This window comes from Terrapene carolina, unplaced genomic scaffold (assembly GCF_002925995.2).
Source record: "Terrapene carolina triunguis isolate 2854851 unplaced genomic scaffold, T_m_triunguis-2.0 Scaffold85, whole genome shotgun sequence".
Classification (NCBI taxonomy): Eukaryota; Metazoa; Chordata; order Testudines; family Emydidae; genus Terrapene; species Terrapene triunguis.
This window is the reverse complement of record NW_020664436.1, coordinates 5,414,279-5,431,607: the sequence shown is the minus strand read 5'-3', so window position 1 is coordinate 5,431,607 and position 17,329 is coordinate 5,414,279. Positions and strand designations below refer to the sequence as shown.

The 17,329-nt window shown below is 42.1% G+C and overlaps 1 protein-coding gene across 1 annotated transcript in view; it reads left to right on the top strand.

The window, feature by feature from the left end:
• Nucleotides 1–17,053, top strand: part of ZFAND3 (zinc finger AN1-type containing 3) — a 248,111-nt gene extending 231,058 nt beyond the window's left edge. The window contains exon 7 of the mRNA XM_024193786.3: nucleotides 15,448–17,053. Within this exon, the coding sequence (XP_024049554.1) occupies nucleotides 15,448–15,602 (155 nt within the window). The 3' untranslated portion in view covers nucleotides 15,603–17,053. The remainder of the gene's footprint in view (nucleotides 1–15,447) is intronic.
• Nucleotides 17,054–17,329: the final 276 nt, after the last annotated feature.

Genomic DNA, 17,329 nt, shown 5'->3' with positions numbered 1-17,329 from the left:
AGTGGGAAGACTCAGAGAAACATTCTGATGCATCTTACGCTCTCTGATGTCTTCCCCTTCTCCTGCTGATTTCAGTTCAGTTATCACTTTTGTTGGTAGCTTCTAGTAAGCACTCAGTTGAAAAGAACATCTTTAAAAAGGCAAGGAAAAGCTAGCTACAGTGATCACAGGAGACTGTGGAATAAACAAGGTCACTAGCCCATCTGTTGGTGCTGTCTGTGTTTCCTGGAACATGTGCAGCTGTGTGTGTGTGTGTCTGTCCCTCTGTAGAGGGGGATTAACTTGGGATCACTTGATAAGCTCTAAGACACTTTGCATTAATATCTAGATACCCTGATTTCCAGCACTAAGGAGTTAGCACTCCCCCTCTTCTGCTCTTGGAATAGAAATGATAGAAGGAACATGTCACTATCTGTGGCAAAACTGCCTTGGGCCATTTTTCCTGGAGTTTTTAAAAAATACATTAATTTGGATAAAAAGCTTTACCATAATGTGACTCATCTCTCTTCCTTCTCGGTGTATGTGTGTGTGACAAGATTCCCAGCAAAAGCATGTTGAATGCAGAAGTATTACCTTCATCCCTCACACTTACTCAGAGTCCCTGCCATTTATAAAGTTTGGGGAAACAGGAGATTAGTTTGGCTCATTTATTTCCAAAGGTCAATTGTTTGGTGAATTGCTGGGATTTGTGGGCTTGACTTTTTTTTTCTTTTTTGTAAAATGTCATTAAAAGTGAACGTTGCTGGAGTTGTGCAATGAAAGCAGACGTTACCAGCACAGAGCAATTCCTACAGAAGAGAGGAAAAAAGGTAATTATAGTTTGTGCAAGGATGGGACTGTCTGGAAGGAGACAATAAAAAATGTCAGCAGAAGAGCATATTTTTTTTAAACTTTAAAGTGACAGTGTGCACAAATTGCATTGGGAGCTTCATTAAGCTGGACTGTAACACAATTTTATTTGTTTCCATTGTGGACTGCTCTTTTAGAGCAGTCTGGGAGTATCAGGAGAATAAACTGGATCACAATGGAATCTATAGAGCAAGAGTTTCTAAAGTACTCTGTACAAGTCTCTAGAAGGTTTGCTCTGTATCTTAGCTATTTCTTCTATTTTTACATTTGTCTTATCTGGTCCATTTTCCTTCACTTGAAAAACCAGCAGATTACCCTTATTTTAGGATTCCCCTAATGTTTAGTAGCTTTAATGCCAATAATATCTTTTAAAACAAATTAAGTCCTCTTTCCCTTTGTAAGGAGGAGAGTTGCATAAATACTCTGCTTTGGGGATTACTGCTACCTTGTTATGAATGATGTCTAATTATTTTAAACAGTGCAGGAGGTAATCTCTTCTCTGCTGATTATCTGCCCCGACATGAACTATACTGGATAACAGGCCAGTCATTTCCAGCCTTGTAGAGTAAGTTTAATTCTTTCTCTTAGCCATGTAAAGCCCGGGGATGGAGGAGAATGTAAAACCGATCTGTTTTACTCATGGAACACCTGCAGCTTCTCTGCCCTGCCATAGGCTTAATGAAATAAAATGTATTAAGATGCTTTAATATAGCTCTGTGTTACAAATTCTGTCTTGGGCAGTGGGTCAGTAGACACAATGTAATCCAGGTATTTTTGCTGATGGAGTATGAACTGCTAATGCTTTCCAACAAACCACTGACTATAACTACCTTCTGTTACGGACAAGTACTTAAAAATGAGCTCTCTGGCCTCCTAGCTGTCCTGATCTTCTAGGAGTTTCTAGCTCACTGAAAAGATAGAATGAATCTATATTTTATATGTTTAGAGTTCTAGATATATATTTACATTATCATTCAACCATGAAATTTGTCTCCGTGGATAGGAATTTTCATCTGTTTGTCAAAAAATTTGCTCCAGTAGAGCAAAGCTTTTGTGCAAGGTGATTATTGTAGAGGAAGATGTGATCTCTAAGTTAGCTAGGACCAATCCTGTGCCAATTTGGAAATCAGTACAGTGACTACAACTAGGAGCCAGTTTAAGGAGTGGCAGTTGGAGTTGTGTGTCTCTGGTAACTTGTTATCAGGCATGATTCATTCTGAACCACCTGTAGTTTCTTCAGGGCATTTGGCTGTATTCCTCAGTAAAGAGAATTAGTAAATTCCAAGGCCAGAAGAGACCATTGTGATCCATCTAATCAGATCTCCTGTGTTACACAGGCCATAGAACTTCCTCGAAATAATTCCTAAATCCTATCTTTTAGAAAAACATCCCATCTTGATTTAAAAATTGTCTGTAGTGGCGAATCCACCATGACTCTTGGTAAGTTGTTACAATGGTTAATTACTCTCATTGTTAAAAATTGATATCTAAGTTCCCCCAGTCTGAATTTTTCTAGTTTCATCTTCCAACTATTGGAGTGTGTTCAATCTTTCTCTACTAAATTAGAGTCCTTTATTAAATATTTGTTCCCCAGGTTAGGTATTTATAGACGGTAATCAAGTCACCCCTTAACCTGCTCTTCGTTAAGCTAAACAGATGGAGCTTCTAGAGTCTATCACTATAAAGCTTCCCCAAAAAAACTGCAGTAGTCAAGCCTGAAGGCATGAAAACATGGATCACAATGGCCAGATCAGTGATTGGGTCCAACAGTTTGAGTGCAAATACTTTCATTGGTGGGTGTTGTAATGGAGGTGAGTTCTTCCACGTACTTCAGTCATCTGTGCTTTATCAGGAACTAATTTTAGCCAAACAAAACTTGGAGATGATGGTAGCATCTGGTAAAGGAGGTGTATAGCTGGGTGTTTTCTATTAGCATAGAACGTAAGAACGGCCATACTGGGTCAGACCAAAGGTCCATCTAGCCCAGTATCCAGTCTTCCAACAGTGGCCAATGCCAGGTGCCCCATACAGAATGAACAGAACAGGTAATCATCAAGTGATCAATTCCCAGCTTCAGGCAAACAGAGGCTAGGGACACCATCCCTGGCCATCCTGGCTAATAGCCATTGATGGACCTATCCTCCATGAACTTATCTAGTTCTTTTTTGAACCCTGTTATAGTCGTGGCCTTCACAACATCCTTTGGCAAGGAGTTCCACAGGTTGACTGTGCTTTGTATGAAAAAATACTTCCTTTTGTTTTAAACCTGCAGTCTATTAATTTCATTTGAGGACCCCTGGTTCTTGTGTTTATAAGAAAATAACACTTCCTTATTTACTTTTTCCACACCAGTCATGATTTTATAGACCTCTATCATATCCCCACCGTAGTCATCTCTTTTCCAAGCTGAAAAGTCCCAGTCTTATTAATCACTCCTCATTTAGAAGCTGTTCCATACCCCTAATATTTTTTGTTGCCCTTTTCTGAATCTTTTCCAATTCCAATATATCTCTTTTTGAGATGGAGAGACCACATCTGCACGCGGTATTCAAGATGTGGGCATACCATGGATTTATATAGAGGCAATATGATATTTTCTGTCTTTTTATTATCTATCCCTTTCCTAATGATTCCCAACGTTAGTTTTTTTGACTGCCGCTGCACACTGAGTGGATGTTTTCAGAGAACTATCCACAATGACTCTAAGATCTTTCTTGAGTGGTAACAGCTAATTTAGACCCCATCATTTTATATGTATAGTTGGGATTATGTTTTCCAATGTACATGCATTTATCAGCATTGAATTTCATCTGCCATTTTGTTGCCCAGTCACCCAGTTTTGTGAGATCCTTTTGTAGCTCTTCGCAGTCTGCTTGGGACTCAACTATCTTGAGTAGTTTTGTATCATTTGCAAATTTTGCCACCTCATTGTTTACCCCTTTTCCAGATCAGTGATGAATATGTTGAATAGGACTGGTCCCAATACAGACCCCTGGGGGACACCACTATTTACCGCTCTCCATTCTGAAAACTGACCATTTATTTCTACCCTTTGTTTCCTATCTTTTAACCAGTTGCCAGTCCATGAGAGGACCTTCCCTCTATTCCATGACAGTTTACTTTGATTAAGAGCCTTTGGTGAGGGACCTTGTCAAAGCCTTTCTGAAAATCTAAGTACACTATATCCACAGGGTCTCCCTTGTCCACATGCTTGTTGACCCCCTCAAAGAATTCTAGTAGATTGGTGAGGCATGATTTCCCTTTACAAAAGCCATGTTGACTCTTCCCCAACAAATTATTTTCATCTCTGTGTCTGATAATTTTGTTCTTTACTATAGCTTCCTACAGTTTGCCTGGTACTGAAGTCAGGCTTACCAGCCTGTAATTGCCAGGATCACCTCTGGAGCCTTTTTAAAAAATTGGCGTCACATTAGCTATCCTGTAGTCATTTGGTACAGAAGCTAATTTAAACAATAGGTTACAAACCACAGTTAGTAGTTCAGCATTTTCACATGCGAGTTCCTTCAGAAATCTTGGGTGAATACCATCTGGTCCTGGTGACTTCTTATTGTTCAGTTTATCAATTTGTTCCAAAACCTTCTCTAATGACACCTCAATCTGAAAGAGTTCCTCAGATTTGTCACCTAAAAAGAATGGCTTAGGTTTGGGAACTTCCCTCACAACCTCAGCCGTGAAGCCCATGTTGTCTCACTAGCTCTCAATGGCTCCATTTAAGTATGGAATGGTACAGGGGAGAGAACTAAAACTTGAAGGCCCTTGTGTTGGAGGTATAACTGTCCATAATGACTCTATAGTGGGGGTTCTCAAACTTCATTGCACCATGACCCCCGTCTGACAACAAAAATTACTTCATGACCCCCAGAGGGGCGACTGAAGCCTGAGCCCACCCGAGCCCCACTGCTCTGGGTGGGGAGGCAAAAGCCTGAGCCCCACCACTCTGGGCAAGGGGGCCAAAGCTCAAGGGCTTTAGCCCCAGGCAGAGGGCCTGCAACCTGAGCCTCACCACCCAGGGCTGAAGCCCTCAGGATTTGACTTCGGCCCTGAGCAGTAGGGCTTGGGCTTCAGCCCCAGGCCCCAGCAAGTCTAAGCCAGCCCTGGCGACCCCATTCAAAGGGGTTCACGACCCACTTTGGGGTCCCGACCCACAGTTTGAGAACCACTGCTCTATAGGTTCAGACACATTATGTTATGCTCATATGGTTCCAAATGCTCCTTTCTAGCAGAACTCAGAGTGATGATGGGTAACTACTTCCCTTCTCTGAAGGCCCTCGCCTATGGATCTTGCAGGGATCCACATTATCCCCGATTCTCCAATATTTACTTGAGACCATTTGGAGGTAGAATGAGAATTCATGGGCTCCAATGCCAATAGTATACTGACACCCAACTGTACATCTCAGGCCAGGTCTACTCTACAAACTTTTGTTGGCCTACCTATATTAGTCGGGGTGCAATGAGGTGTGATCTCTGACTGACATCGCTGTGCTGGCAGAAGCGCCTAACATGGATGCAGCACTTTTGCTAGTATAGATTATTTCGCCAGGAGGGGATGGTTTTATTATACAGGTACAAAGCACAGTTTTGCTGGCATACACACTAGGATCACTTTCCTGGTATAGTATACTGGTATAACTATACCAGCAAAGAGCTCCTAGTGTAGACCTAGCCTCATTCTCCAATGATGCTACCACTACTACTATTTAACCATTTCTACAAGGGCTCAGTTCCTGGATGAAACAGCAGCTAGCTCAAACACAACCCAGGCAACACAGAAATGATGCTGGTCAGCAGAGGGAAAAGCTTTGAAGAACTAGTTGAGGCACTATCTTCCTGCACCTCCCTATCCTTTCCATTGAAAGCATACTGTGTACATTCATCAAAGTGGTGCAAAGCCCCCCATGGTATCGTTTGACTATCACTTAGCTTGGATAATCAGGTTCCATCTGACTCAAACTTTTTACCTCCAGCTTGCTAGGAAACTCTGCCCCTTCCTGCCAGGAGAGGACCGGGCTCAGTGATCCATGCATTAGTCACCGGAAGGCTTGACTACTATAATTCACTATATCTGAAGCTGAATGTGAACACTGTACAAAGGCCCCAGACAGTACAAAATTCAGCTGCCTGCCTCCTGCATAGTTTTGGTTCACATGAGTACTTACAGCCCATCCTCTGGACCTGACACTGGCTCCCAGACCATTTTTGATGCAATTTAAAGCCTTGGTCCTAATCTTCAAAGAAATCAGTGGATCAGATCTCAGCTCCACCCAAGAACTGTCAAGAAAGTTGTGCTCCTCTGTAATAACACAAATCACAAAACTCACAACATGCTATGTGAGAGCTTTGGGATAAAGCTTCTCAATTGAGGGGCTCTGACTGTGAACCAATTTCTAGAGATTAGATGAATTCAGGGTCTGTCTTATTTTTAGAAAGTGCTTCAAACCCTTCTTTGATAAAGCTTTTCCAGAATAACCCCTTCCCCTGCCCCCAAAAAACAAAGTAAAAAACTCCCCAAAAGCAATTACCACCCCCCAGTCAGCCGGAAACACATGGTCACTCCAAGCAGTTTTCTGTAATCCAAAAAGAGAAGAGCCAGGAAATACATAAGTCAAATAGAGACTTTGCTATTGACTATCTTTGTTTTTTACAAGAAAGAAGTTCATTACATTGATGAGCAGCAGTACAAAACCCTAAGATAAAAGAGAACTGAGACATCTCAGTTCGATTCGTGCCTGCCAGCCTCTTGGAGACTGTACTGGAATCTGGTGGCTTATAGTATCAAATGCCCCAAGAAGTCCAGAAGGATGAAGATGAATGTTTTTTCCATTGTAAATGGACATGAGGCCATCCACCAGAGCAGCAAGTGCTGTCCATGCTGTGCTCTAGAGTCCAGAAGGAGAACAGAAAGGGGGTACTGGAGACATATTTTTGGCTATCTTCTATACTAGTTTGCTGGGGAAAGGATGGGATAATCAGATGACGCTACATTTTACATGTTAAAGCTCACATCCTCCCTCCCCCCCACCCTCCGATAGGAGGAGGGAAGAGAAGTTGTGAAGGGTGGTCACTGGTTGTGGGAAGCAAAAAGGTGCCTTGTTTACCTTGTTTATTAGTTTTAGGGATTACATGGGATAGAATTGCTGCGGTTTAGCTGTAATGGAGTCTAGTTTTGAGTTAAGCCAAGCGCGCCTATAGTGGCTGAACAATAACTCTTATTCTGTATAAATCTAATTGGGGATAAGAGGGGGAAGAAGTTAAAAAAGGAGCTGATCTAACGTTTAAGTGTCACGTTTTCAAGAGCTCAGCACGTAGCAGTTCCCATTCATCTCTAGGTACCTAAGTGGGAATGGAGCTGTCTCAAAATCTGGCCCCTGTTATAAGTGCAGAACATGCTTGAAAATCCATTCCTTTATGCCTTAGCAAAGATTGTGTGCGTGAATAAACTTTAGTGCTTCCCACTGGAGCAACTCTTGATTTGCAAATTTTTTTTGTGTACTTATGATCTGGACATGCACACAAATTTACTGTCTGCCAATATGAATAGGTCTGTAATTTTGGTCCTTCAAAAGTATTGGCCTGTTTACATTTTGCAGATATTTTAACCTCTGTTTCTACATTTTATGCTTGCACATAATCTTTATATAGAATTCTAAGTAAACACACACACATGCACCCCTAGACAATACTGCAGTTTGGTATGTAACTTTTGTAGTACCTTCATCTCTAAGGCATCTAGGTATTTTTAGGTTCTGCTTGAACCTCTGTTGATTTGAAATTCTAATCCAGCAGGAAAGTGTAAAATTTCTTGCAAGAGAGGTGAAAGAAGCCAGAACATATGGAGCAGAATTCTGCACAGGAATAAGTCTGTGGCTTTATTAGACCACTTTTGAAGAGGCTCCAAAGAGAGTATATGTGAGGAAACAACTGTGTTATTAATTAAAATTCAGAAGTGGCATGAGCTGCAAATTCTGGTGGCTTTGAATTTGTGCCTTTTCATTCAGGAATAAGGCTGACAAACGACGGCACTAGTGTGAAGCTAGGACTGAATTAAAATGTCAAGCACTCTGACTTTGGCTGTGAATCTTGGCCTTGCTTCCATTTACCTACCCAGGGAAGCTTCCCCTTCAAAGGCTGCAGGAGGGTTGATGTTGCATACATATTTGGGGGGGGGGGGGGGGGGGGAAGGAGTCAACTTTCAGAATGGCTTGTGCACATGGCCACAATCCCTGTGCATAACTTTGAAAACTAACAGGTTTGAGCCATTATTTCAGGAGAGAATTGCTCACTTTCGCTTGGACTAGTGAACCAACTCTGAACATTACTAATGTTTTCAAATTTATGACCCAGAAAATATTGTTACAATTTTTATAGCATTTTACAGTCAGGTACTTTGTCAGCTTACAGTAATGAGGTTTTTGCAATTGTGTGAATTGAGGTCTTTGGAAATACTAAAATAAAACCCCACTAAAGTGGAGTTTGGGGTTTTGTCTTAACATCGGTGGATGAGTCTACAACCCGGCACATTTGCTATGAAAACTTTGGGGTAAGTCTGAACATTTCTGATTCCTACAAAAACTAAAGCTCAGAAGTGCTGAAAGTTGAGCAGTTATTACAGGGTAGTTAGGTCAACGTGCAGTTGCTTTTTTGATAATTTAGGCTTAATCTTTGAGATAGGGCATTGTCTTCAATATCTCTAAATCACCATTCAGAGTTACATCACTACATAAATATTTAATCAGAACAGTCTTTGTTGATACTTGTACTTGAGCAATTTTTCTTTCTTTTGGTAGCTTCTCAAGACATGCTCATATCCCAGAGAAAAGGGTCTTGTCATGACAGGTTTTTGGATTCTTAAACACGGGGATCAGCATTTGGAAATGTTTTCTCCCTTTCTGTTTAACATGCTAGTTAGTCACTAAAATACTCATATAGATATTTATCAGGAATAGGACTCTTGAAATTTTCCAATGGGCTCTATTACTGGAAGATTAGGTTTTTGCCAGAACTGTAAACCTCAAAGAGAATACCCAGTCCTTCTTGCTATAGGTTTCAGTTGCTGGCTTGCAATAACACCTACAACACCTACTCTGCATATGGTCCATGTTCCAGGACCATATTTCCTTCCACTGAGTTATCCTGACAAGAAAAGGAATTGAACTGAATTGATGCCATTTGGGGGAATTAAGAACCCTCCAAAACTCCATCCTGACTTTTCCCTAGTGAATTACTATGCCATTTATTTTAATTGTTTCTAATGCTTCACCTATTACTTTGCTGGTATGTTAGCAGCTAGCTGCTTTCAAAACTCAGAAGTCAAAACATCAAGAAGAATTAAATGTGGGGTGTTTTTTTTTAGCACTTTGGTGGAAGCTCTCAATAGGTGTTGTTCCATATTCCTGTCTAGCGATGTGAACAGCTTCTTACTTAACAGGGACTTCGCAGCATTTCACCATCACTTTTTAACACAGAGTGAGAACAGAAGTCTGATATGCTCTCCCATCTTAGGTGCTGCTTTAGTGACCTCCATCTGAAACGTACTTTCTCCAGTAGAGTCCTCAGGAAGGATGAAAAATGAAGGGCAGACTTCACAGCTGTTCTTTGTTGCCTTACAGACTTTCTTTGAATGATGCTTCCACCATTTTCAAGGTCACTTGAAATGGCATGAGTACTCTAGAGAGAGATGTTATACTGGGTGCAGTCCTAGCTCCCAGTGTCCCATTGAAGTTCTGATTAATGTAGCAAAAGCCTCGTTTTGATAATGGATTGCAGAGAATAGCTCTCTACTGCACTTAGAAGATCCTATAAGTAGGGCCCTACCAAATTAATGGCCATGAAAAAAGCGTCACGGACCGTGAAATCTGGCCTTTTGTGTGCTTTTACTCCATGCTATACAGATTTCACGGAGGAGACCAGCATTTCTCAAATTGGGGGTCCTGACCCAAAAGGGAGTTGCAGGGGGATCACAAGGTTATTTTAGGGGGGTCGCAGTATTGCCACCCATACAGCTGGGTGGCCGGAGAGCGGCGACTGTAGGCCAGGTGCCAAGCTTTGAAGGCAGCACCCCGCCAGCAGCAGTACAGAAATAAGGGTGGCAATACCATACCATTCCACCCTTATTTCTGCACTGCTGCCTTCAGAGCTGGGTAGTGGGAGAGTGGTGGCTGCTGACTGAAGGCCCAGCTCTGTAGGCAGCAGTGCAGAAATAAGGGTGGCAATGCCACACCATGCCATCCTTACTTCTGTGCAGCTGCTGGCTGTGGCTCTGCCTTCAGAGCTGGGCTCCCGGCCAGCAGCCACCGCTCTCCAGCTGCCCAGCTCTGAAGGCAGCGCTGCCACCAGCAGCAGCGCAGAAGTAAGGGGAGCAGTACCGCAACCCCTCCTACAATAACCCCTCCTACAATAACCTTGCAACCTCCCCACAACTCCCTTCAATTACAACACTGAAATTTCAGATTTAAATAGCTGAAATTATGAAATTTATGATTTTTAAAATCCTATGACCGTGAAATTGACCAAATTGGACCACAAATTTGGTAGGGTCCTACCTATAAGGTATTAATGCCTTAGTACATCTTTCCACAATGCTGCATTAGATGAATGTAGTGTAGAGAGCACAGTTCATAGCTTATTCCTGACATGAAGTGTAGCACATTGAGATCTGCCACCCGGAGCTGAAATCTTTCATTTTGGTATGACTCTGCTTTTGCTAAACTATCCTTAGCTGACAGATATTTTTCCCCAGCAAGAAGTTACTTTGCTTGTTAGCTAAAGTGGGCTAGCAAAGGCACTTCTGCATTTCTGTACTAATATCCTTTAGGAGAGACAACCTGTATCCAGTATCTTTCAGTAATGAACTTAACAGTAAATATACCACAAGAGCTCATTAATCTAACTCTGCTTTCTAACCAAGAGGGAGCTCCTGTTTCTCAGGAGACAGTTTCATCTCTAAATCTGAACTGGTTTTAAGGATAAGAATAGAGATAAACATATTGGCTTTCTCTCCTAGTGCACATAAATTAATAATGTAATTGCTGTCAAAGTTGATGAGCCTGGGTCTGGAATGGGCACTCCCACACACAACCGACTACGTAGTGCACTCCCTGATTCCCAAGGCTAGTGAAGCCGGGAGAGAATACAGAAGCAATAATACAACTGTGAACTAGTGAAAAATTCTTCAGAACTATGTTGTTACACAACCTAGCTCCAATAGGATGATGCATGGCTCATTTAAATTCTCAGGCACTTTTGAGAATTTTATCCTTTATCTATTTAAAAAGCCCAATGCATAATGTAAAAGAAAAGCTAATAATATAAAAACTTGTCTTAAGTAAAATGTTAAAAATCCTGTATTGGATATTGGTTTTTTAATGCTGGGATTTTTATTTATTAATTCAGTTGTAGGCATTATCACTATTCTGTATGAACAGTCTGTAAATTTTCCATATGGGTTTTTAAGGCATTGCTCTCACTTGCACATATTTATAAAAAGCAAAAGCCCTGGCAATAAGAGACAGCTGAAAATAGTTAAGATCATTCACTGCCCCACTGGAATAGTGAGACTCTAAATTAACAGAATCCACTCAAGAAAAGCATCTGGATACCTTTTGTGGACAGTTTGATGAATTTGTCAGTGTGCAGTTGCAGTTTTTTTTGTTTTTTTTTTTTAATGTTAGGATGCATGAGGATTGAAGCAGAGAATAATAGAGACAATATTGATGGAATACCTTTATCTAGGATACTGTGTAAATTACTGCTCACCTTGTCTCAGAAAGGATGTTGCAGCATTAGAGGGGTCTCAAAAAAGAGTGGTGAGAATGATTGGGGCTTAGAAAAACTCTGGTATGTAGAGCATGAAAATAATGGGATCGTTTACCTTAGAAGGAGACAAAATAAGATAGGACATGATAGTTACATAAAACAATGGTCTAGAGAAGATAGAGCGAAAGCTTGTTTTCCTTGCTTCATAACACAAGAACAAGGAGACAGTCAATGAAGCTGAAACGTGACAAATTCAAAACTGATAAAAGGAAATAGACACTGGAACTCACTGCCACAGAATGTCATTGAAGCCAAGTGTTTTAGCAAGATTCAAAGAAGGATTGGACATTTATATAGATAGCAAGAATATCCAGACTTGTTAGCTAATGATGATTTAAAAAAAAAAGTGGAAAGGATATGAAACCTCATATTGCAGGGTTTAAGGCAATTTCTAACAGGGATAAGGATGAGACCGTCATGGTGGGCAGATTATACCATATCTGTTTACTGCATGGTCTTGCACTTTCCTGTAAAACATCTGGTGCTTGCCACTTTCAGAGACAGGATACTGGACTAGATGGACCTCAGCTCTGATCCAATATGGCAATTGCTATATTCCTATGCCATCCAATTGGTACTGGTTCAGCAGTCTGATGTCCTATTTTCAACAAATGGAGAAGGGAAATGCCAATCTCAGTTGGAGATGTTCCCTTCTCCATAACGTACACAAGAGAATCAGGCAAGTAGCCTGTTAAGCTGATACCCAAGGGCATTCTTACTTAAACCATCTTTACCATCTGACCTTGGAAGTGCTTGGTACTTTCTGCGTATGTCTGCTGTGGATCAGCAGTCGAGAATAAATGGGGACAGGGATAGAGGAGAGAGGTTTTATATCCTAATTTAGCTGAATCATTGTCTGTTTTGTTAAATAAGATAAGTAAAGGAAGTAAAGTAAAGGAAACTCCGTTTTTGTTGCTGGTATCCCGAGAACACATGCTCTGTACAAGATAAGGATGTGAAATATAGCAAAGTCTATAGCAGGTGCCATTGAAACTGCGAGCCAAAATAAATCCATCTGGTCTTCAAGTTAGTTTTGCAAAAAAAAAAAAATCCCTCATGAGATTTTTTTTGTATCAGTTTTCTTAATGTAAAGGTAGTCTATTGGTTCTTTCATCTCTATAGCTGTGTCTTGTAATATACAGTAACTCCTCGCTTAACGTTGTAGTTATGTTCCTGAAAAATGTGACTTTAAGCGAAACGATGTTAAGCGAATCCAATTTCCTCATAAGAATTAATGTAAATGAGGGGGGTTAGGTTCCAGGGAAATTTTTTTCACCAGACAAAAGACATTATACACACACAGTATAAATTTTAAACAATTGAATACTGTACACAGCAATGATGACTGTGAAGCTTGGTTGAGGTGGTGAAGTTAGAGGGTGGAAAAGGGTGGGATATTTCCTGGGGAATGCCTTATTGCTAAATGATGAACTAGCATTTGGTTGAGCCCTCAAGGGTTAACACGTTGTTAATGTAGCCTCACACTCTGCAAGGCAGCACGAATGGAGAGAGGGGAGACAGCAAGGCAGACAGAGACACACACCCTGTGTGTGGGAGAGGGAGAGAGATGCGCATTTCCCCTTGAAGTTGAGACAGCAGCTCGCCAGCAAGCTCTCTCCCTCCGTCCTGTCCCCACCCTGCTCTATATGGAGAAGGGATAAGCGGGGGACAGGAGCAGGGGGGAGGGGGACACCCTGACATTAGCTCCCCTCCTGCACAGCAAGCAAGAGGCTCCTGGGAGCAGCTCCAAGGCAGAGGGCAGGAGCAGCATATGGCCGTGGGGGGAGGGACAGCTGAACTGCCGGCAATTGGGCGGCTGCCGCACAGGGAATTTAGGGGAGTGGGGAGCTGATGGGAGGCTGCCAGTCCACCCTGGTTCCAAGCCCCCACCAGCTAGCTGCAACAGGCTGCTCTTCCTGCAAACAGTGGACAAAGCAGGCGGCTGCCAAATATTATAATAGAGCATTGCACAACTTTAAATGCGCATGTTCCCTAATTGATCAGCAACGTTAACCAGGACGACTTTAAGTGAGGAGTTACTATAGTTTTAGAAAAGTAGTTCTCAAACTGTGGGTCGTGACCCCATTTTAATGGGGTCGCCAGGGCTGGCTTAGACTTACTTGGACCCAGGGTTGAAGCCCAAGCCCCATCACCTGGGGCCAAAGCTCGAGCGCTTCACCCCTGGGTGGCAGGATTCAGGTTACCAGGCCCCCCTGCTTGCGGGGCTTCAATTTTGGCCCCCCTGCCTGGAGTGGTGGGGCTTGGGCTTTGCCCCCTCCGCCCCCACACCTGGGACAGCAGGTCTCAGGCAGGCTCAGGCTTTGGTCCCCCCTCCTGGGGTCATGTAGTAATTTTTGTTGTCAGAAGGGGGTCACGGTGCAATGAAGTTCGAGATCCCTTGTTTTAGAAGTTTGAAATAATTGTGGTTTTAATCTGTTCTGATTGCTTATGGAGAGGCAGTAGCAAAGTGTTCTGTGGGAGGCAGAATGATGTCCTTTGAGCTATCATGTAGGAGGGTTATTGTTGGCATACATTATATCGTACTACTTTTCAAACTCAGTGGATTATGCCAACCTGGTAGTTGTGTGCTGCTGTTCTGCCGTATTGTATCAGCCTACTACTACTTACCACTATACAGCACTTTTCACTTGCAAAGGCCTTTAGAAACACTACTTACAATGTCCCTGTGAGGTAATTCTTATCCTCATTTTACTGATAGGGAAACTGAGGCAGAGAGGAGATCTGTTCAAAGTTATCAAGTATCCGTGTCAGAGACAGTATCTGAAGTCAAGACTTTCTTCTACTCACTCTAATGTTCAGACCACATCCCCAGATGAGAGTTCGGTTCCCAATCTCTCCCTAGATTGAAAAAGGCTGGGTGATGAAGAGGCTTCATTCTTCACCTTTGAAAAAAGGACTGCCTTCTATTATTGAACTGTAGGGCTCTGGATGACTGATATTAAGTAGCTTGGCGAGGAAGGAAGGGAGAGAGAAGACTGACCCACAGTCAAAAGGATAATGGCATGACATAGCATCGTGAGGACAGGGAATCCTCGGGTTCTGACAGAGAGAGCGTGAGGACACCCTCAGAAAGAGAGTGGTATTCAGTACAACTGTTTTAAAGACTGGACTGGGAGTGGACCTGGGAAATCTGGGTTCTTTTCCCAGCTCAGTCTTGGGGTTGGTGGTGGTAACAGAGTCAACATTTTCAAAAATAGCTTCTGATTTTGAGTGCCTTGGTATTTGGGTCCCCAAACGGACACCCTGGACAGCATGCTCAGCACCCTCTACTCCAACAGAAGTCAAAGGAAGCTGAGGGTATTCAATGCCTCTGAAAATCAGACCCTAGATATTTCCAGCTGGGCATCCAAAATCAGAGACTAATTTAGAAAATGTTGGTTTTACTCTCTCACCTGTAAAATAGGAATCTTCCTTCCTAACAGAGGGGTAAGTTGCAAGAATAAATTACTAATATATGACTTGAACTCAGATGTGCCATAGAAAATGCTGTAAATATAGGTGGAAGCTATGTTGTCTCCCATTGAATGTGTATGATACAAAACAGCACGGAATTTGAAGTTGTTCATACCAATATTTATTGTGACAATATCATGAAAACAAATGAAAATGTGAAGTTTTCATTGATCTTGAAACCCCACTAATCCCCAGCATAATGCTGCTCTCCTGTCCTCCTGGTGACATAGGATTCAGCCATTTCAAGGGAGTCCTTAACACAACACATTCTTTCCTTCTCCTTGGCAGGTTATGTGTTCTGTATGTTGCATCGCCTGCCTGAACAACATGACTGCACATTTGACCACATGGGACGTGGGCGTGAGGAAGCCATTATGAAAATGGTGAAACTGGACCGGAAAGTAGGGAGATCATGCCAGCGCATCGGCGAAGGGTGTTCCTGAGTGCGAGACTCTGCAACCAAATGCTGTTCTTAGTTCACTAATGTTAGCCTTATTTAGGACAAAGTCAGCCAGACACCTTGTACTGGGCAAGTTTCAGACTACAGCCAATCAGTTTCCTTTCTTTAGCCAACCGTCCTGGTACTGTAGTTTAGGGGTTGATGGTGGTTGAAATTGATTTCTGGCTGGTTACAAAGGTGCCTGCTAGCCAATGTATAAAATTAAAACATGAAAAAATATTTTTTCGAGCATGGCTAGTGGATTTAAAACACAACAAAACAAAAAATCCAAAGGCTTCGATTATTGCTGGAGTCAAACTCTAAAAGCCTTACGCTGGAAACCTTCCAGCTGCAGAGTTATAATAAACAGCTGAGTAGAAGCTGGTGTAAAAGTTTGCTATGCACACGGCTTTCAGACAAACTGTGTTTAATGTGCAGCCTTTCACCTCTTCACTTCTAGTTAATCCTGAAGAGATGAAACTCCACTAAGAGCAGCCGTGGTAGCTGCTAAGCCCGGAAGACCTGACTGGTCATCCGTGCCTTCATCACGCGTGGCTTTTGAGGTTAGGCAATGTCACCAGCATCAGGGATTCTGTTGGGGAGGGAACATCTTTCTGGTTCTTCCCAGGAAGCCAAAAAGAGGGGGGACAGAGATTCTTATGAAAAAATTTTATATCTAACTTGCTGCAGAGATCCTGTTTTTCTTCATTTAAATTATGGTGATCTCATTTTAAAGCTGGTTACATCCTAGAGCAGTAACAGTGTGTATTCTCTACATGGCATCCATAGAATTTCTAAGCGTTGTCTGACCAGATTCCACGGTTGTTATGTATGCTGACCAGTGCTGCCATTCCCACCGGCCGAAACCTGATTGGCTCTTGTTTGCCTTTTGCTAAGTGCAGGTATCTGATAATTGATCAAATAAGGCTAATTCACAGCACAGTAGCCAAGGCTGGATTCTACAGACTGACTTTCTGTAGCTAGACATATATATTGGGGGGGGAAAAGGACATATTGTAGCAAACAGAATTCAGTAACAGTATTGGGGAACAACCAGGAAAGCATCCCTCATCAGCTTGAGTTTTAACAAGATAATCAAATGGGCTATGTCAGCCTTGTTTCTATGCAGCTCAATGCTCTCATGAAAATCTCTGCCCGCAAATATTGCAAAGCAAGTGAATGTGAAATGCATTACATGGAAAACTTTGGATCTGTTGTTTAGACTTATGCGCTCTTTCACACTGAGCCACATAGAGCTGAACTGCACAGATCTTGTTAGTTTGTAGCGGAAAAAGAAAAAAATCAGCATGTCTCCTGCTGCAGACAAAGTTTATGCAGGTCAAGAGGATTCATGCTGATTTGTCTCAGTAGTCCTATGTGGATATGGTTCCCTGACCCAAGTTAGTAAAGCATTAACAATCAGGTAGTTTAGTAGAAAAACTGGGGGGGGGGGGGAGGGGGGGGGGGGAGGATTTTGTATAGTTTTGAAAAATTGGGCTTGTGTAAAACTTCCAAGGGGTGAAGTAGCATATTGTCACTCCAAAAAAGGTGTGTGGGGAAAGAGAGCTTAAATAAGTCCTCCTCTTTTCTGCATGTGTTAAAGGTAAATAATTTCATACAGGCTAAATTAATTTTTAGTTTGGTAGCCAGATCAAACCATTTAATGAGACATTTTTTAAAAAATACACTCAGCATCAGACTGTATTAGTGTGATTTAACCATGAAATAAAT